This window comes from Gobius niger (assembly GCF_951799975.1).
Source record: "Gobius niger genome assembly, chromosome: 15".
Classification (NCBI taxonomy): Eukaryota; Metazoa; Chordata; class Actinopteri; order Gobiiformes; family Gobiidae; genus Gobius; species Gobius niger.
Genome location: NC_136866.1, coordinates 5,477,764 through 5,499,487, shown reverse-complemented (window position 1 = coordinate 5,499,487; position 21,724 = coordinate 5,477,764). Strand labels below are relative to the sequence as shown.

The following is a 21,724-nucleotide window of genomic DNA, read 5'->3' as shown; positions in this document are numbered from 1 at the left end:
TAAGAACATATCACAGTATGGAAGAACTGTGTGCCCTCAGTCACGCAAAAAGACCAAAGATGTTGCTAGCATTTGGCCTCTCCCAGTATATAACTATAGCTCCAAACGGGTTGAAGTTAGAAGCGACCAAACTCTTCCACAGACCAGACAGTTATACGTATAATCTCGTCTAAGCTCAGGTAAGAACATATCACAGTATGGAAAAACGGTGGCCTGTTCCTTTAAGAAGTGAATGGAGGAATGTTATTATGTCATAGTTTTAAACATTTGAACTACATATTAAAATATATAAAAGCACAGTTACAAATAGAAGCAAGTTGTGCCGCCTCCAGTGAAACGCTTATGTGTCAAGTCACGTAACTACCACCACAGCGGTTTTACTGGTGACATTTTCAGAAGTTCACCGTTAAATACGGGAAATACAAGTCTCAAAACACAACCAAACATCTATTCATTTGACGACTTCAGTGTTGATTCAAATTGGACCGTTTCCTGCCAAATACATGCACTTAGCCATAGAGGAACATGCTCTGGCGTCAGTGGATAATTGTCTGGCAGGTTTTTTGGACATTTTTGACATGGGAGCGTGAAATCTGAAACTTTTAATTTTCGAAGCTGAAGGACATGAGGGTTTCGGTCAAGTGTTGGAGAGCGCTACCACATTATGCAATGCAGGAAACATAACAAAAAAAAACGTGGGGAGAAAAATCTATTGGAAAGATCTTTTGAACCAAAGTGTTTCTGATTGAATTTAAAGGATAATGCAAATAAATTGACCTTTTAAAGCTTTTAACTAGGCCACTAAAAACGAATACTATTCACACCCATCTTGGCCATGACCCCTGCTTTTTATCGGAAGTCCATATGGCTGTATTGGTATCATGCTGCTATTTAAAAACGACCAGAGCTCCAAGAAGCAGCAGGAGCCTAACAAGTGAGAGGTCTATCTAGGTTAATGGAGCTCAGAGGAGAACTGTGGCACTGTAACCTTTCACAAGTGATATTGCGGTACAAGTGGCAGTGACGCAATACAGAAAAACTATTGTTTGGCTTCCTTTCTTTGATTGGCTGAGATTGGTGCATGTGCAGAACGGGCTGAGAAAGAACAAGAATTCCATGAACTGTTTGTCTCTTTGTGCCAAATCCCTTTAAAGTGTGTGCCTTTTTTGCCTTTTATGTGAAGCACATTGGGCCCCCAGTGTTGATGTAAATATGTTATACAAACAATGTTGAAAGTGACATTGGACATATCGACATCAAAGATAAACTGGCACAATGTTCAGTGCCTTCTCTGTCAATAGTCAGGTCATTTTCTCATAATTGCGTCCAAAAGTGATGAGAATATTCAAATGTATGTGCTTGATGTTGGCAAGTTGAAAGGACTTTCACCCAGAAGATTAATATGACAGGTTTGGGAATCCAATCCCGCATAATGATCGGCTTCAACATTTGAAGGGTTTCAGTTGGAGATGTCTTTCATAAACTGTCGCTCGTAGAGTTATAATGGATCTGAGATATTTCACAAATTGGTAGTAAAACAGTTTCACTGTTAAATAAAAATAAGGGACGTCATTAATATGGGCTGTGTGGTACGGACCTCTGTCAGAGCGTTTTCAAGATAGAAAGTAATTGAACGCTGCAGTGGGACATTGCAGACCATGACTCTCATCTCAATGTCGTTCAATAAAAGTACACCACAGAGTATTTGATTAAAAGCAAAAGCAATCAGTCTCCAATAAGGGACTCTGACGGATATGTATTTTGTCACTTTTGTTCAAACATGAAACTGTACAAAGTAATGAAAGCTAGTTTGAGTTCCAGCTGTGCCGAACTAGCACAGCTGTTGAAATCCAGCCACTTATTTTAGCCCCAGAAAACTCCAAAACTGCACGCGCTGGGGATGACTTCACCGTTCGCTGTGGGGCTCTGTGCCTCAGTGGGAATGAGCCATCATCGTTACTGACAGACTAAGAGCCCCCAGTGCATGATGGGAGAGGCAAGTTTAACAAAGCGGTGGGGCGAGAGTGTGAAAGTGAGTGTGAGACGTTAAGGGAAAAGGGGACTGGCAGGAAAAAAAATGGTCACAGGACGACAGGCTGCCGGCCTAGGGACTGAACTGAAGTGTTTTGACATCAAGCTGTCTCGAGTGTTGCGGTTTTTAGGACAAGATTTTTAAGTGGGATGAAACTAAAAACATGTATTGGCTGAAGGGCTTCAACTTACGGTTGTAAATTTGGGCTGGGCGGGAAAATATTCATCACAATTTTCTCAAAGGTCATGCTTTGACTCACAATTTCTATGAACATTTTTAAAAATATTGAATGGATGCGCAGTGAGAGAATTTTCTTGCCCCTGCACCGCCTACCAAGGACACCTCTCGTGCTGACCATTGTTGGCAATCAATAACTACATCTATGCTATTATCTTAGCCCCTGAAAAACACTAATCTGTTTCCCTTGGCATAAACAAAACCTCACAGAAGCCTTCTGCTATGCACTAATCAATGTGCCATGGCCAAGATGTCTCTTACAAGCCTTACTGGCATTCTGGCCTCTCTTTTGACGCCACCATTAGGCCTATTTAAACCCTCTTCTGTGAAAGCACAGTGAGACTTGAATGATTAATACCACCACAATGTATGGAGAGTTCAAGTCTCCGAGTCCCATATTGATGGTGAATACATTTCTCTTGTGTCTTTGCAACTCTACATTAGGACTTCTTTGGAGAACATCAAATTTCCAACACGCACGCTTGATCCAACCAGTTTGTCCAATCCCCAATCCATTTAAACCGGAGCAATCCCCGATATATATCAGTGTTCTATGCACAGCGATATCAATCTGTTTTTTTCTAGGTTATGAAGCTATAGCACATTCTTCTCCACCGCTCCATGTATTTGTTTAGAGTCTTTGCAGTGCTCCGTTAATCTAAATAGATTTGCCTTGGCAAGCAGTCACAACTCTTAACCACTCGCAGTCGTCTCGAACCCATTTCAAAAGTGCGCTAATGTGTCAGTTGAGTGTGAAATGTCCATGTCTTTCCGTGTTGTCTTTGGACTGATGTCATGTTGAAAGTCTGGGTCAAAACGGCACACGCCCACATTTTCGTAGTATGAAAACACCTCCAGCTGGCCTGTGTTCGTGAAAGATTTGCTCGACACACGTTCCCCGACATGAAAAATACGTTCAGGCTTCGCCCTCTGAGCCTGAAGCGCATGTCCGAAGGTGAAGTTGTCAGAAAGCATAGCTCAGAGCTGTCCCTCGGGGGCCCTGACGCAATCAGCACAACTGGAGCTGCAATTTTAAAATGAGTCCAGATGCTCGAAGCCATCAGCATTTGGTTCTGTGTAGGTCGAAAAATGATTGAAAAGTAGACAACACATTTAACCACAGTATGTGTCCAATTATATTATATTATTCCTACTTGTTCTGTTAAGAAAAATAAAATTGACGTCAAGTTGGACTTTTACTCTTTTGCTGTGTACATAGTTTGTTTCATTATTATTTATTTAAACATGTTTTGTGCATACAGTTTGTATCTAGGACTTGAATTACTGTGTGTGATAAAGTTAAATAAGAATATTGTGAGTTCATGTTACAAATTGTTAGGATACAGCAGGCTACAATAACCCCTAACCCTATTTGGATGAAATTGTTTTAAAGTCCAAAGTTGCACCCAACATGTGGCCTTATGAGCCAAACACCACATGGAAAAGTTGCTCAAATCTCTCTGGGCGGGAAGATGGAGAACATTTGGAGAGAACAGCCCGGTGGACATCCAAACAGAAGGCCTGTCTTCTCCCACCACATGCTCCACCAAATGCACTGAACTTTAGGAGCCATTTTGTTCTAATAATGGGGCCACCCTCGCTGGATTTCACCGGTGTTTGTCCAAGCCCTGCTCCTGCTAAAGGTTAGGTTTTATAGTGAAAGATGGGAATGAAGCAAAGGTCACAAACAGGAGAACGGAGGCTGACCGAGGCTGGACGTAAAATGTGAGGAAATGCAGAAGAATAAATAAATCCGTTATCTCTAAGGCAAACAACCTGCCCTCACTCCTCACATGTTTTATCTACATTATTTTCATCTGACTGCTTTAAAAATAATAATGATAAAATCTAGTCTTGTTGAAACTTGATGACCACATTCAAAGAAATCTATGTTTTGTTTGTTCAGAAAGCAAACACAAAAAAAAGGTGAATGCTCAAAGAAAGTGGTAAAACTGTATTTTTCTTTGAGTGAGTGGTTGCTCTCCCAGCTACAAAAACAAGGGGCCCCAGACAGACAAATGCTTTGAAAAGAATCATAATCTTTGCAAATATCTTTCAACCAAAGCAAATTAATTAATTTCAATGAAGCTGCAAATCTAATGTGGCATTCATGGACAGTAGTGGTAAAAAAAAAAGACATAATATAACATCTACCCCACCTTTTTCCAAGAATCTGCTTCCTATCAAGGCTTGGGACTAACACAAACTCTGAGACCAAGACAGCCCCAGATTGTGGCCCTCAGCGACTGAATTTGGCCTAATTTGTTATGGATGACGACGCTGATGTTTAGTGTTTTTTGTGCCGTATCAGCGGTTCCCACCTGCTTCCTCCTCGTCGTCCTCCATGCCGATGGGTCCAGACTGCGGCGTCTCTCCGCTCTTCAGGCAGTTGTGGATGTATGCCGCCTTCCAGCGAGCGTACTTCCTGTGCTGGATGTTCTGGTGCGAGAAAGCACAGGGGAGAATGGAGGAGAAGCCTCGTTACATGGTCATTAATTCTACAACCTGGGATTAAAATGGCCTATCAATTTGCCTAAAAGGTATTTCTTGGCCAGACAAAATATGGCGAGGTATTACAACACATATCATGATTAAAGAGTACTTTATTGCCCTCAAAGAAAAGTTTGACCTCAGCTTTTGGCTCATGTTGTGATGCCAGTGAGTGATTTCAGTTTTCCTTCCCTCTTGAAAACGTTTGAATGATAAGAGTTTGCATCGAGAGCAACAGTGATGATCAGCTAATGTTAAAGGCTGTTTAGGCAACATACTGTTCCCTAGTAACAACAAACTATAATATCTCAATGTTAGTGCTGCTGGACATATTTAAAATGTCATTTGGAAACATACATTGCAGGAAAAATCATAACTACATATTCGTCCAAAACTGTTGCCCTATACTGGATGTTTTTGTGTTCTCAATATTCTGCTCGAATGGCCTACACAGTTCCCATGATGGTATTTTGGCCTGTTTCGAATGTGGGTTAGCATAAAATTAGTAGTCATGCGATGTGATTGTGTATCGGCCGGATGAGGGCTGCAGAGAGATGGCCACGGCGCTGGTTCAGATAAGCCTGAACGGAGAAAGCCCTGCTCTGACCAGATAAGTCCCAACGGCGTAACCCAAAACAATGGCCCAGTCCTGCCTTACACAGCGCTGACTGTTTGTGGAGCCGAGCTGCTAAAGGTGGCCAAGCTAATCTCTGAAACAACACTGACGCGATATTAGCCTGGAAAATGCAGCTTTAATGACACCGTTATAAAAGCAGGTGCACCGTGACTCACTGCGGAGTGATTTCACAACAGGACGAAACGATCTGGCGCCAACGGGAGCGAGTGGGAAGAGGGGCTGGGTTTTGGTGAGTGCAAGAGTTGTGAAAATACACAAACACAGCACTACTCGTGGTGAGTATTGACTTTTTAGAGAGACACGTCAGACTGCAGTGACATCCTTGACCCTTTGAACTGGCTAGTATAAAATATAAAAGATTTAGGTTCAGGTTTATTGTGCCAAACATTTCGGGGGCACAAAAATGTGACTTTTTTGAAGAATTTACCACTGCATTTTCCGGACTATAAGTCTCACTTGCGACTTATATATCACATGTTTGTTACTTTCACACTGACAGCCACTAGAGGGCGCTCTAGGCTTGTGTACCAGTATCTGCTACTCCTGTTCAACCGTAAATATACAAAACGGTAATCGAGCAACTCAGATTCAGATTCAGATTCAGATTCATTTATTGGCCATTTGCAGTTTGAAAAACCACATTGGAAAAAAATGTGCAAAGAGCTCAAAGTGCGATATGTAAAACAAGTAAAAAGACACAATATAAAAAACAGAACAAACAAACAATGCCACATTAAAAGCCTAAGGGCAAAACATTGTACAATAAAAGTCCACACCGATAAATATAATAGAAGTGCCTGTTTAAAGTGCCTTGTTTAAAGCGATCACAGCTTGTGGAAAGAAACTGTTCATATGTCGATCAGTAGAACATATGATGGAGCGATACCTTCTCCCTGAAGGAAGCATCTCAAAAAAGGCTTTAGCAGGGTGGCCTGAGGCATCATTTGCTAGTTTTAACTGAAAGACAATTTGGAGTGAGAAACTTGTGAAGGACTGGCGAAAAGTGAAGGTTACTTTGAGCGAGTTCACAAATGGGTGCTTGAACAACGTGCTGCCGGGAGAGGCTTGTCAAGGGTGCAGTTAAGCCCCCATGCCCAGGGAGTTGCCAAGGCTGGTGCGACTTATACTCTGGAGCAACTTATTTATGCTTTTATTCTTCTTCATTATGCATTTTTTGGCTGGTGTGACTTATACTCCGGAAAATATGGCAGAACTGAGCGAGGTCATTCAAGGTGGCACTTTCTGTGACTAAATCCTAGTGAAAGAGACACTCTGCATTTGTCAAGTTTGATTGAATGGTGCCAGGTTTGGTGGTGAAGCGGGAACAGAGTTGGCGGTCGCATACTGCTGTCACTAATGTGGTCGACGAGCGCTATCTAATCAAATGGCAGGCCTTGAAAAAGACACATTCATCACAAACAAATAAAAGCAGCTTTCACATCCATCAATTGTCCGCTTTAAACATCACTCATTAGCAGAATGTTCAAGTGGAAGTCAAGGCTTTCCTAAAACTCTGAGGGAATCAATAGCTGATTACGCGAAAACAAAAGTCTCACATGTCTTGCTTTGCAGGGTAGCACAATAAAGAGCTCTAAAGACCACATTCCTTTTCATTCCTCCTCCCATCGCTGCCCTGCGCACTCTTTACATCGAAGAGAATGCTTGTACTTCACTCTATTACACATCCTGGTGCCAACTCGCCTCCTGTCGCCATGTGTCCCTCCACAGTTTGGACATAAGATGCTGAAAACCTCTTTTTAGCACATGCCACCAGATCTGTCCTCAGTCAGGCTTCAGCGAGACACTAAACACTGGCTCTCACACAAGCGTCGCGTTGATGGGATAATGATTCTTCTGACAACTAGGAACAAGGCTGACACAGATCTGCTGCCTGTCACATGTCAAAGCGAATGGACTACAGGCAACAGCTGACATGGGGGGATTTTAGTTGTGCCCTAAATTAAAAACAATGCAACACTGTAAGACTTTATGCTAACAGTCATTTGAAAATCCCAAATATTGCCATTTTTGATGTTGATATGTGTTGCTTTTGAAAGCTGCTGAAGGCATTTGGCAACAAATTCTCCCCAGTTTATCGCATTCAGCTTGATTGACTTCTACTTTGCACCAACCTCTTCTGACAGCTCCCCAAACACCACCAGGACGTCAAACAGCAGACTGGCGGTGTAGAACGACTTGATCATGTTCCTGCGAGACACATAATGGGGAAAGTGTAAGGAAAGAAATGAAGAAACACGAATTGAGGAGAGACAAGTCAAAAGTACCACAAATACTAAGTCAAGATGTTATGAGGAAAAGAGTAATTATGGAGCCAATCCTCATGACACAAAAACAGGCACAAAGTTCAAACGCCGTCTCTGTCAGCACTAATGAAATAAGGCAGGATTGGGGACCTCATCTCTAATAAAAATGACCGGGTTATGTAATTAGGGCTGCAGAGTATCAGAAAAACTGCAATAATCTACTGTCGGGAATTTTGCAATGGCTTTATTACAATATTTCACTCTTTGAACACAGTGAACTCTATTGCCTTGCCTTGCCGACTAAATCAGGACCAGTACCATTAAAATGGAACTAAATTTGGAAAATTCTGAACTTTTATACATTTTTAAAGTTGCCATATTTCCAGGAGCTTTTTGAACACAGGAAAAGTCAGTATAACCTCCGAGGAACTGCTATTTTCAAAAAAGCAAAAGCTAAAAAGAATAAAAAGAGTGGATGTATTTCTGTGGAACGACCTGGAAGATCAGTTAAAACAGTCCCAAACAGTCAAAGCTTTCAAAAAGTTGTTTAAAGCTACTAAAATTCAAGAATGTATAAGTTTAGGATGAATAAAGTAAGAAAAATAAATAAAAAATAATAATGATGACATGATTAAGTTCCAACTAAATTAACATAAAACAAATGTATGTGTACATATTTGTTGGAATATTGAAATTTATGTTACTAACTTCAGATACATGCTTATTTCTCTTCTGTTTGACATTTGATATTGTTCATTATTAATGTTTGTGTTTTGTTTTGTTTTTTCTCTCGTGGAAGTCTGTAAACTGGGTTAGGTGTTATAAGTTTTCACTTCAGCCTAAACCCTTTCGGTCGTGTTGTACACAAAGAATTGGAAATGTTTTTACGTTTAAAGGAATGAACTGACCAAATAAACTACTACTACTACATATTTCAGAGAGAGATTAAATACTACGCTGACAGAAAAGACAAAGGGAGAGCGGGACACAATGGAGATATTTTTTTTCACTCAAACTTGGCTGTAAATATTGCACACACAAAAAACTGCCCGCTGTTAGCTTTGCCCGTTAGCCTTCTTTTTGTGATTCCATAAATGTGTATTGCGCCTCTGACCCATCCCATTAACACTTGTATTACCCCCAGAAGGACTACGAAATGGATTTATTATTATTCATTCAGGTGTTGGGTGAGTCCTGAGCCGCCATGGTAGGCCAACCGGACCAACATGTTTTTGGAGGCAGGGGAAACTGGAGCGCCCAGAGGAAACCTGGCTGGCTGCCATGTTCAGTCTCCTCTGAAATGGTGCACCGCCTCCTGGGTTTGTCCCTGCTGCAAAGCGTGGCGTCCTGCACTGGTCTGCTCCTCCAGCTCCCTTCCTCTTCCTCATGCGCAGCTCCCTCCGCTCCCTCTGCTCTCGTCTTTCTCCATCTTCTCCTCATTTGTCCCTTTTTTGTTTCCTGTAGCTCCTCTTGTGACGCCTCCACTGTGCTGCAGGTGTGGGGGGCTCTCGGTGCCTCTTCATTCATTTGTAGATCTTAAATGTCTTCAGCTCATAAGTGCGTAAATGTCAGTCAGATGGAAGTGATAAGGCGATTTGTTGTGGCTTCTTGAGATATGGGTATTGCATCATTTAATATTGAAATAACATTAATACTGAAAGTGTGCACCCCTAAAATAAAAGAACAGTTCTCGTCATAAATGATGATTTGCAACATGAAGGAGGCCAGGCCTTTTTTCATCAGTGAATGCAGCTGCCAATTAGCAGAGCTCTGAGTTAATTATCGCTTAAGAATACAGGCGCTTCTTCTAACAGAGAACAGAACACACGCTCAATATTGCAGCCTCGTTTTTAGTTGGAGATTTTAGTTTCTTCATCGACATGTCCTGAAAGAAATGTCCTGAAAGTGCAGAGACTATGGCATACTGGCAGATTTGGTGAATGTAGCAGGCTGCTTGCAAGATGATACAAGTTCAGTAGAACAAGGGCTGGGTACTGTTAAACGGTAGCAATGCCGGTATTAAGGTCTGGTCTGATGGACAATGAGACAGCACCATAGAAAGCACAAATTACAACTGGCTTTGCTAACACTTTGCACAAAGAAAGTCTTGTAGAAATGGAAATGGAATGACATTATTTGTTGTACTAATAGCATGATTTTTTTTGTTTTGTTTATGAAAAACGACAGAGGGAGCACATCAATTATAAAATGTCAGTTGTGGTCCAAACTCATTAACGTCCCAATTCTTCACAGGGATGAGTTTGTACGAACAACATATTCCACAACTTTGTGGGAGCAATACTGTCACGGTAATGTAGACGAGTTTCATAATAAAAAAGGTGGGTTTTTTCACAAATGTCTCATTTTACAATAAGTGTAAGGCAAGACACATTGTATTCCACTACTAGAAGAATCAGTTGCAGCAAAACATGAAGTACTCCAAAGAACCCAGTAGTACTAGTAAGTTGTGTAAGTTTAGTATCAATCGTGTGTGTGTGGTCGTAATATTACTGTGAAAAGTAACAGTGCTTTTTTCCTTTAAATGGCCCCACATTACGCAAAGCTAGCATTATTACGGCATGCTTGGAATGTGAAAGCTTTTGTGCATTCTTACTGATATTGCAACTCATAAACAGAAACAAAGCAGGCACAGCATTTAATGAGAAGTAAAGAACACAATTAAATAAATCTACTGAAAAATTCTCCGTGCTTTGAGCCAATAATACATAAAGTTTTGGGTTTCCCTCACTTCAGCCCACTGTAATAAACTCCTTGGTTTTGGCTCATTAGCACTGGGAGCTTGTGGTGAATATTCATCAGTCTTAAAGCTTAACGAGGCTGGAATAAGAGCAGCAGCAGCCCACCAGCTACACCCAACCGCGGGATGAATAAAATGTTTTAATTATAGGCGGGAATGGGGATGTGTAATTAACTGCCAAAAAGCCTCATCAATCTGTGCTTCCTCTGTCAAATGTCTTTGCAAAAGCAAAACAAAATCAAATCTGTTTCTCTTCTGAAAATGACAGCTTTCACCGCGGAGATGCGTCGACCAGCGAGCTCTTAAAAGGTTTGTTGGTGTTTGCAGAAAAAGGCAGAAAGGCAGAGCAATTTAAAATAATTTTCTTACAAAAGAGAAGTCATATTTGGGACGTTTATGTCGTCTTACCTTGTTTTTGTCTGTAGCTCGCCTCAACTTTACACAGCGGAGTAAAGCACTATTGTAAGTGGAGGGCAAAATGTCCATTATTTATGTTTATATAATATTATTGATGCCATAAAAAAAACTAAATTAAATAAAAATCTGAAACTCTTGAACACAAAGCATTTCAATGCAAGCTCTGATTCAGCATCATTTCATGTGGTATTAGCCATACTGAGATGAGACACACGCATCACAATGTCAAAAAAGAATGAGTCACCTGACTTGACATTTCTTATCTTCTGTGTATGGCAATTTTTCTACTAGTCAAGGCACAGGCCTCTATTGTTCTCAGCTGTTGCTTAATTCCTCCTTGTACTGTATCTGCTGAAATAGAAAATAAAATCTATGCAAGGATAAAAATATTTTAAATTAAAAAACTACAGACATTCATTGGCTTAAGTTTTTTGAAGTCTTTTAAGGAAACTCATCCAGAATGTTGAATGTTAATTTCTTTCAATTTCTTTCTTCTGTCATCTGTGTGAACTGAATTGTGACAATGGTTAATTATTTTTGGAAAATAAATTACAGACTAAATCTTGGCATGTAATTCAGTAATCCTGACACCGGGTAAGATTTGAGCAGAAGAAAATGATTTTCACATGACGGCAGTGGTCACATTTAAAGCCAAGCCACAATCATTTTCCTGGTTGCGCTCCTGTCAGAGCATGTAAGTGATCCAGCTCCCAGCGCTTGGACCGGCCTGTCCTCTGGTCCGCACAGGTCTGAGGATGTTTATGGGAAACTGCGCTGGAATCAGACACTTCCTGTAACTCACAGAGGCCCAACCGCCACAACCGCCCCATTCATGTTTGGCATATTCCCACTGCCCCATTACAACCTTAACTAGGTGACGGGAAGTCCAGGCTAGAGCGAGGAACCCCGCCTTTTGATAAATAGCCTTCATGTATTTGGGAAGAAGAACGGATGATGCTGCTCTAGAAAAACATTGAAGTTTCATGTTTTGTCATTTGAAATCACTGTCTGTGTGTAATCCTTAATGGCACCGGGTCAATCATTCTTAAAATCTAGGTGATTTACTATGTGGAGTAACCTGTTGATGGACACTGTAGCACGTGGGGAAAAAAAGTTTGTGATTAGAACCTGGGACCCTCTTGCTGCACCAACAAACAGAAAAATAATTAATAATTAGAGGTGGGCATAGATTAATTTTTAAAATCTAGATTAATCTAGATTAATTTTGAAATTAATCTAGATTAATCTAGATTAAAATGGCTCGCTTGAATTCTGCCGAAGCCATTCAGAATATGTGTGCTACCCAAATAATGACTAAAAGTAAGTCTTTGAGAACAAGTTTCTCAAGTCAGGTGGTGCGTTAGACCAGGGGCTCATCTCCTGTTTCCAAAATGCATCACAAACTGCTTGAGAATGTTCTACTATGATAATTGCTGATGAAAATTATTCATGTTCAAGAAGATGCACTTGTGTTTACTAACTGTTTATTCAGTTAAACATTAATTTTGAACTGTAGGCCTACTACATAAGAGGTCCTGATGAACTGTCTACAGTCAGTAGCTTTGTGACAAACTAAATCTCCTCTTCTGCACACTATGACCTGCTAAAGAACATGGGACAGCTGTGGCAGGAGTCCCCAGGTATTTATTTACGGGTAATGTGGGCCATCTTACCAGATCAGAAAAAACAGGCCTCTGTTTGTGAGCGTGGGAAACATGTGCGCGTCTCCTGATTGGTCAACAGTGTCACGTGATCACTGTCACAACAACGCAGTTCATGCTGCTGCAGCTACTGCTACTACGAGCTTCAACCTGGCGATAGTTCTGTCAAAATGGAGATAAACGTCGACAGCACGAAGATGCGGGACGTATTTCTTTGGATTTGATAAGAAAAGGAAACGGAGGAGGAGACAGCGGAGAAAGAGAAGCTAACGGACTCGGAGAAAAGTAGCTGTAAAGTTCGTCTCCAAACTCAGTAAGTGCTGTGGTTAAACTCTGCTCGCGGTTGAAATGTAGCTGGAAAAGGCTCTCGTGAACTTTTGGTGATAAAGTTGCGCTGTTTCGTGAGGGGCTTTGGCCATGAAATGAGTTGTTTATGTCGCTGTTTTAAAGAGGGAGGCGCTGCGGTGTCTTTTTTTCACTCCGTCATTGGCCGCTGCTTCTGTGTGTCGCTTTGGAGACGCTATATTCACTCACGTTTCTCCTGTGCGTCCGAAATTGGGCATAAAAGTCGTGTAGTGTGTGCTGACCATAAAATATCATGGTGAAAGTCATCACAGCTTGCAGAGTATAGACCCAGCTCCCAACCCAGCTTTGAGAATAGTTTAACGGCGATATTTTTTTTTATCGCCCGATAAGAGTCTCGCGTTAACGCAGCACGTTAATGCCGATAACGGCCCACCTCTATTAATAATCTATGCACATCGTTTAGCTTTAGGTTGTTTCCCCTGCGTGTCCTGGCCCCGCTCAGCCCCAGGGTGAAAATCTGTTTTTACAAGGTGTGTGCTGCTGTGCTGACCCTGCTCCTCATTATACGCAGCCTGTTTGTTTTCCTTCAGACCCTGGCGCTCCTCCCAGCCGGCTTCATAACACCTCGGTTGTAAGCAGAGGCGGGTGACGCCATGTTTACAGTCGAAAACAAACAAACTGGACCGGGTTATGTCACCTGGACCCATTCACCGACTCAAAACTCGGCGGTTAGCATGAGGAAACGCACCTTCCTGTTTGTTCTGCTACCAGAACCAGTCAGCAGGAGGTCAAGACACCAACATCACATGAATGTGTTATCCAAATCTGTTAAACTGCTAAATGAGTGCAGAACATTATCCAAAACAATATTAAAAAATGCATGTTCTCCATCTGAAACACACTGATATGGACCAGCCATCAATGAAAAACAATATTTCTTGTAGATTTTAGGCTTATTGCTTAGTCTGATGGTGGCACTCGCTCAATGCTACGACAACTTGAAGTTTGAGAATCTGAAAAACAACCCTGAAAGTAGTATTTGTTGCTTATTTACTTCACACAAAGACAGAGATGAAGGAGACTACGAATACGTCATATTCAGGATCCTTTTATCAGGAGCCCATTAGAGGCTCGAGAGAAAACATTTGGTGTGAATGAACGTGGAAGTGCTATTTCTGAGTCAGTGTAAACCTTCACAGTAAATGAACTCAACAGTTGTGTCTCATGAGTCACTGCGTTCGCTAAGAAACATGAAAACCTCCGGGTGAAGACAAGCTGTTTGCGAGCTGTCCATTTCTAAACTACTGTAAAGAAGAAAAGGAGATATCGGGTGGTCTGAAGTCGTTTCTCAGTGTAACATTAATGGTTTACTCTCAAATGGAGGGAGCCAGGACAGGCACGAAACTTGTATTTGAAGAGTCGAGTGGCGCTAGGCTAGTGCAAGGCTAGCGCATTTCTATGGTATCAGCTAGCCTGCATTGAAAACAGTCTGACCCGCTCCACAGAGCACCTGAGGCAAATCACTTATAACCCCAGACTAACCATATAAATGTCTGTGTCCATAGAATAATTTTTGGAGTATAACTGACCTTGCATCACATGAATGATCGCATTTTGAGGAACTATTTTCTAGCAGATCACTCCGCCGGCGCATAGCTTATACAACCACAAAGCTGATGCTGCTCAAACATAAGTTACTTTAGATGCAAAACGGTTAAAATTATTCTATCGACACAGACATTTATATGGCTAGTCTGGCGTTACAAGTGATTTGCTCATGTGGAGCGGGTCAGACTGTTTTTAATGCAGGCTAGCTGATACCATAGAAATGCGCTAGCCTTGCACTAGCCTAGCGCCACTCGACTCTTCAAATATAAGAACTGCATAAATTACAAAAAAAAAAATATATCTCCAGAAATCAGCAACACTCTGGATAACTAGGACATGAGGCCCTATGTCAAAAATCCTGAAATATCCCTTTAATGGTGGTTTAAGCCAGTGCTTGTCAACCGCAAAATAATTTCAGGGGGATTGCCAACTCATATGGGAGGTGTATTTTCTATGTAATTTGAAAGGAAAACCTGCCCTGTTGTTACTGAGGGTCCCAACAAAAACAAAAAAAAAGGTTGAGAACCACTGTTGGGACCTATAGAATCTTAACTAAAGAAATCCCATTCTGGTTAAATGAATTTGTATGTTGTCCGATGTCCGTTATGAAATCTAGGAGTTTGTTACTTGTGGAAGCGGCCGGACCGGTCTTCATTGTCAGCGTAGAGGAACATCTTTAAGGCGTAGTTTTCGATATGAGCGTTTCCCACCACCTCCTGAGTTATGGACTCGTTGTTCTTCAAGTCCTTCTTCATCTGCAAAAAAAACAAGACAACTCAGTCACACTGTAGTCTCACTGTAGCTAAAGCCATAGTGGTAGTAGCCGAATATAAGTTAAAATACATGAGGTGTCTACTTTGATAAACTACTTCCTTAATTGTTTGTGTCTAGAAGATTCTCTCAATTTTTCCCCATTGTTTCCAAAATTATTCCCCATTTTTGACACTGAAGATGAACCCGATATTGAAAATTTGCTCTGTTTTCTGGACAAAAATTTTAGTATAGGTATCAGAAAAAAGTATCGCTCAGGTATCAGTACTGGTTAAAGGGATATTTCAGGATTTTTGACATAGGGCCTCATTTGCTAGTTATCCAGAGTGTTGTTGATTTCTGGAGATATATTTTTTAGTTCATGCAGTATTTTAAGAGCTAAGCGGTGCTAGGCTAGTGCTAGGCTAGAGGGCTAGCGCATGTCTATGGTAACTAGTAGCCTGCATTAAAGTCTGACCTAAGCACAGTGCACCTGAGGCAAATCACTTATATAACACCAGAATACTGATATAAATGTCTGTGTTGACTGAATATTTTTTAAATATAACCATTTTGCATTAAAAATACCTTATATTTGAGCATCATCAGCTTACTGGTTGTAGCTACGCAGGGGCGGAGTGATCTGCTAGGTTACCGGATCTACAGTAGTTTGTTTACCGACATTACTACACGTGGAATTCACAAAGGAGCTTTCGACAAATCAAATATGGCAACATTTGGAGGACTACCCGATGATTTTAAAGAAGTTTTTAATGCAGGCTACTAGCTACCATAGACATGCACTAGCCTAGCACTAGCCTAGCACTAGCCTAGCACCACGAAACTCTTCAAATATAAGGACTGCATGAATAAAAAAATATATCTCCAGAAATCAACAACACTCTGGATAACTAGGAAATGAGGCTCTATGTCAAAAATCCTGAAATATCCCTTTAATTACCTGGTTTCGAAAACAATTTAACTGTACCCAGCCCTAGTCCTGCATTGGGAAAGTCACAGGTTGCAGCAGCACTTTTAAAGCTCAAAAGTAAAAGTTCAAGAAAACATGCACTTGCGCAACATGTACTACTACCAAGGTAAGTGAGGACCCTGGGTTAGTTTGATACAACTCCTTCAGACAGTTGCAATTTTAAGTCAGCTAACCCTTATGTAAAATTGTCTATGCTAATTTAATAATAATAATTTTAAAAACATTATCTGTTAGTCTTTAACTCTGGACCAGGTCACACAATGTCTTTAACATGATAACTTTGTCTTGAGGCCTAAAAAGCCATTAACATTTGTAAAGGTGGATAACTTGAATTTCCCTGATTGAGAACATTTCTTTTTAATCCAAGCTCAAGCAAAAGCATGAGCAATTAATGTGGCAATAATTTAGTTTTGACAGATGGGACCGATTGGCACGGTGCTCAGTTCTTGCCCTTAAAAGTCCGACGCACTTTCTTCTCTCTCGCTCAAAAGTGGGCGAAAGCGCGTGAAAAAGCCAGCTGACATTTCGCTCGCTGCTTGCTGAAGATTAGAAAAGAAAAAAGAAAAACTTGAGCTTGGGGTTTGAAGATAATTGAACACTTCTTCACCTGCGTTGCACCCACTGAATCAAATGGCGTTGTACTTTTTAAACTTAACCTCGGGCGCTGTATCTTTCCACCAGTGTGTCCAGGGCGGTGTTGGGTTACGGCTAAATGCACCCAAAAAGCAGTCGGCTCAGGTGGACACTGAATGGACACACTGTTTGCTAACTTTGGAGAAACATGTCTGAAGGAGGATGAACAAGCCGTAAGGGAATAAAGGAATCCTGCCATTGAAGTGATCGGTAAAACTGTTCAGGAGATTTGATTCACAATGTAGTTCTTTCTTAGCTTCGAACATCATCATCTCTGCCTAAACCTCCTAGTTACTCAAGTACACTGATATTAAAAGCAGCTTGTGTCAGTTTTGTATAGCATAACTCACGATAAGTAAAAAGTTTGGAGACCCTTGTGCCTTACTGACCAGTCCATTCGCCAGTAATCACCGTCTGTGAATCTAATACATTCGGTTTGTTTTGAAATGACTTTGTAGCCACTTTGTTTGTCTCACTTTGTTTCTGAATTGTGAAATGCATTTTACAATTTGTTTGAGCTGAAAGGACAAGAATCTGTGCCATTTAGTGAGTAAACAGTGATTGACGATACCATTGACGTGAAATGGCATCGTCTCATGGAGGCTATACGAAACAACCTTTTGATTGTTTGAAAAATATAACTTAACTTATAATGACTTTCAATGAGAAAGTGCAAAATAGTCCATTGTAAGAAACCCAGCTACATGAATCAAGCAGGTGGAAGTATGTCATGTAAAGATAATGGAGGATCTGTTTGAAGAACGGCTAGGAAGCTTGCAATTTATACACCATATCTCTGCTTCCCTTTTTTTATTTGAAAGCAACTTACGATTAGAAGAAAAGAAAATATCGTAGCCACTATGCCAGCTCTGTCTGGAATGCAGCGGACCACAAACTAAATAAGCCTGTAAAACAGTTGATGTTTGCCTGCTACCTGTCCTATCTCTAATGGTCCTTCTTGGTTTTTTCCCCCGTCCGGACCCACATGAAAGTCATTAGAAGCATGTGATTTTCCAGTGAGTCCCGGTAGAGGCCGTATCCAAAGAGATCCGTGATGACCAAGCTTTAATGAGTCCAACATGTAACGAACACACGGAGAGACTCCAGTCCATGGAGAACAAGGAGGACGTCCTGAGAGAGAGAGAGGGGGCACTGCTGGGAGGCATCAACAAGTGGAACAATTTTCGGAAATTAAAGGCATGTTTTTGACACAACGTAAAGGTTCACAGACCGGGTTTTCCTAACCTCTTTCCCCATGTGGGAAGAGCCTGATTGGATTCAAGTGATGCTCCAGTGCAGTTTCAATGGACAGGGCAGGAGCCAGGAGCTTTTTCCACTGCCGCAAATTGCTGCGATTTAGAGTCAAACAAATGTGGTTATTTTACCCAACCAAGAAATAAATAAAACATTTATCCATTTTATGTTGTGAGCACTAGACTGTATTGCATCTTTCTACTGTTCCGAATTATTACGAAAAATTGCATTTAAGCGTCATAAAGGTTGTTTTTTTTTTAATTAAACTCATGGATGGTATAGTGTATCAGTGCTCTTTGAATCACTGAAAACAATCGCAGACGCCTGTGATGATTAGTTTGCCAGGCAAGTCCACTTAAGGGAAAAACTACTGAAGAAGGACGTTCCAAATTATTAAGCAGATCAACATTTTCAAGCAATATGGGAAAGAAAAAGGATCCTCAAAAACACAATAAGCCCAAAAGCACACAAGTAATTCAATGAGAAAGTCACTTGCTTGAATCTGACAAGACAAAATGAAGGCAATAAAATGTTAGGAAGTCTTATATATTACAATATACACTATTCACAGCTCGTATTTAGAATTGGCCACACAGTAAACAGCTGCTACTCACTTGTGGGCTCTTAATATGAAAGAACACAGTATTATACACTTAATGACCAAAAAGAAAAAGAAAAGAAAAAACTGAGAAAAAAAACCCTGAAAAAAACCCCCCAAAAAACGCTGTAATATTTTGGGCCACCTTTAGCTTTGATTACAGCACACATTCACTGTGGCATTGATCTAGTGTACATACATTTTTCACCAAGATCTTGTATTGATGATGGGAGAGTGTGACCACTGCGCCAAAGTCTTCTCCAGCACATCCCAGATTTTCGATCTGGACTCTGTGGCGGCCATTCCATGAGTGAAAATGATGTCTCATGATCCCTGAACCTCTTTTTCACAATGTGAGCCTGATGAATCCTGGCATTGTCATCTTGGAATATCCCGTTCCATCAGGGAAGAAGAAGTCAGGTAAAGGTGCTTTATTTGTCATAATACATCAACTGTACAACGATTTGACGATCCGTTGGGAGCCGTGGGCAGAGGCAGTGCTGAGCCCGGGGACCCATCTCCATAAGAGAAGCCAGGCTGATGGTCACAATCACCTGACTAGAAGTCCGTGATGTTGATCTCATTCTTGAAACTTCTTTCACCTCAACTAAAACACCCCCTAAAATCCTAAGTTTATGCTCTTCCATGAAACCATCACCGTCCTTTAAGCATCCATTAGTGTCTGTGTACCAAAAACTCACGGTGCCATGTTCAAAGTGGCGGATGTGTGTCCCGTGGTGAGACACATCCTGAGTGGACTTTAATGAACGTCCCGAGAGCCTCAGTAAAACAAGCCTACTGGGACAAGCTGCTGCGCCGGTGTCTTCAGTGTCCGTGCAGAGAGCTGCTAATTGGCTCTGAGCAACAAATAAAGTCTGCCTCCCTGGACACGTAACAACCCCCCAATGGGAAGCCAATGGACAGGATGGATGCCATGTCAGAGGATCTAATACACTGTTAACCAGTAAAGATTACATCACTCCTTGAAAAAGGGACAAGTCAAGGAACAAATTTAAAGTTGTGAACAGCGTTGGTTGCTCTTGTCCCTTGGTAGTCAGTCAAGTACAAAATTTCACACATTGACCTCAGTGTGACCTCAATTATACTCCCAGTAACACATATGTCTCACACAGTCTAAAACAACAGAGTTATAGGTGATATGCTCCAACATTACTGAGGAAACCACATTTACCACATGGTGGATCACTGCAGTGTACAGCCTTCTTCACACATCCACTATTTTCAGAGGAGAATATAGAAGCTGCTGAACTTGAAAGGAGTCATATCCCGTCGCATCGTAGGTTCAGCGCCTTGTACCTCCAATGATTATATAAAAGGCAATGGAAACCACAGAGAGCCAATCAATATCCCTACCAAGATCATCAAAACAACGCCACTTAAACCTCCTTTGAAAGCAGTGAGTTGAACAAACTTTCACTTGGCCTAATGTGGTTCACTTCTGTGGTGAGGTGAAGATGCCAACAGGAAACCTCAGAACAGAGAAAACCCTCCTGTAGAGTCCAGGACCCCGGTCCAGTCCGGAGCTGTGATCCAGGTAAATGTCAAGCCTCTCGTTGCCTGGTGGTTTACAGGCAAGTGTACAGACCTTTTAAAACAATATATCAATAACAAAAAAATAAGGAAAAGGCAGAATCTTTATACGCAGTGAGTTAAGACTTCAATAGTGGCTAATATTTATAACACTAAAAATGAAACTTCAAAAGTTAGAACCATACATTATTCAGAAGAGTTTCCAAAAAGGTTGCAGAAAGACCCTGACACATATTTAAAATTCAAGTGGCCAGGGATTGATTTCAAGTTTTTGAGTGAGCTACTAATTAAAATCTAGAGTCTGTATAATGAGAATGGCTTGTCAGCAGTGTGTAAGCTGTCTGCAAACTTCTGTTTCAGCAAATGAGGAAGACAAGACAGTATAAGAAAGTGACAGAATTATACACTAGCTGTACTCTTGTTGTTCCATGTCAATTGCTGTCATCTTACCATATTGTTTTTTAGCTTATTTATTTACTATTCTTTATGCATGCCCCATGGCCTTGTAGTTTAAAGTTTTGTGCTTATTTTTATCTAAACTCTGTGTTATGTTTTTGTTATGTTTAATGTTGCACGTCTTCATCGAGAAAAGATCCTTGTTTGTGAACCTGTTTACAAGCAATGGCAATAAAAACGATTCTGATTCTGATAAACTCTGTTGCTTTAAATTGAGGGACAAATTAAACATATTGCTCTGAGTAACAGGTTCAATGCAGACATAATCTTTTAACAATGTTACAATGTTTTGAGGCATCCATGCATGTTTGAGTAATACTTGAGTCTAATCGAAATTCGATTATGATTTCGATTACAACAGTAAACGATTACAAAATTAGCATAATTGCAAAAAATCGATTATATTTATATATATATATTTTTTTTGCAAAGGATTATTTTCCCTTCGCTGTTCACGTGCCATGGCTCATGCCGCACTGCTCAGTTTACTTGCACAGGTGTGAGGGCTGGCCAGCAGGGGGCAGGTGTGAAACAGAGACCTCTCTTTAAACAAGGCGTACTTGAAATCATTTGTACTTTGACTGTCCAGACAACATAAAATATCATCATAGTGTTTTGATTAATAAATAACTAAAATAAAGATAGACTTTTTATTAAAGGCAACAAATAATCGTTTGAATAATCGTGATTTCAATTATGACAAAAATAATCGTGATTATTATTTTTTCAATAATCGAGCCGCCCTACTTGAGTCTTATACAGGGGATGCATGTGATGTCATAACACGTGTGGCAAAATGTGTGGCAGTTCTTCAGTTTTGAAGTGGAAATGTGTCATTTGATTTTGCCCCTCAGTCTGGAAGTTGTGGGTTTCTCCTGGGCCCAGGGAAATTTGGCATTTTTTAACCAACAAAGTGAAAGATAGTGCTCGAGATGCGTTTGAAAAAGTGTAACCCCGCTTTAATATCCATTACTGATTCGCTTGTTTTCTTCCACCAAAGCCTCACAGTGTCAGAAAGATTATAGTAAGTCTTATCTTTAAGGCAAAACAAACTCTTTCTAATAACAACCTGTGCTCCTGT

General features: G+C 40.8%; 1 protein-coding gene across 1 annotated transcript in view; it reads right to left on the bottom strand.

The window, feature by feature from the left end:
• Positions 1-21,724, bottom strand: part of vta1 (vesicle (multivesicular body) trafficking 1) — a 50,557-nt gene that overhangs the window by 19,686 nt on the left and 9,147 nt on the right. Inside the window, exons 3-5 of the mRNA XM_079571840.1 lie at positions 15,038-15,165; positions 7,529-7,604; positions 4,591-4,708 (exon numbers count right to left, since the gene is read on the bottom strand). Of these exons, the coding sequence (XP_079427966.1) occupies positions 4,591-4,708; positions 7,529-7,604; positions 15,038-15,165 (322 nt within the window). The remainder of the gene's footprint in view (positions 1-4,590; positions 4,709-7,528; positions 7,605-15,037; positions 15,166-21,724) is intronic.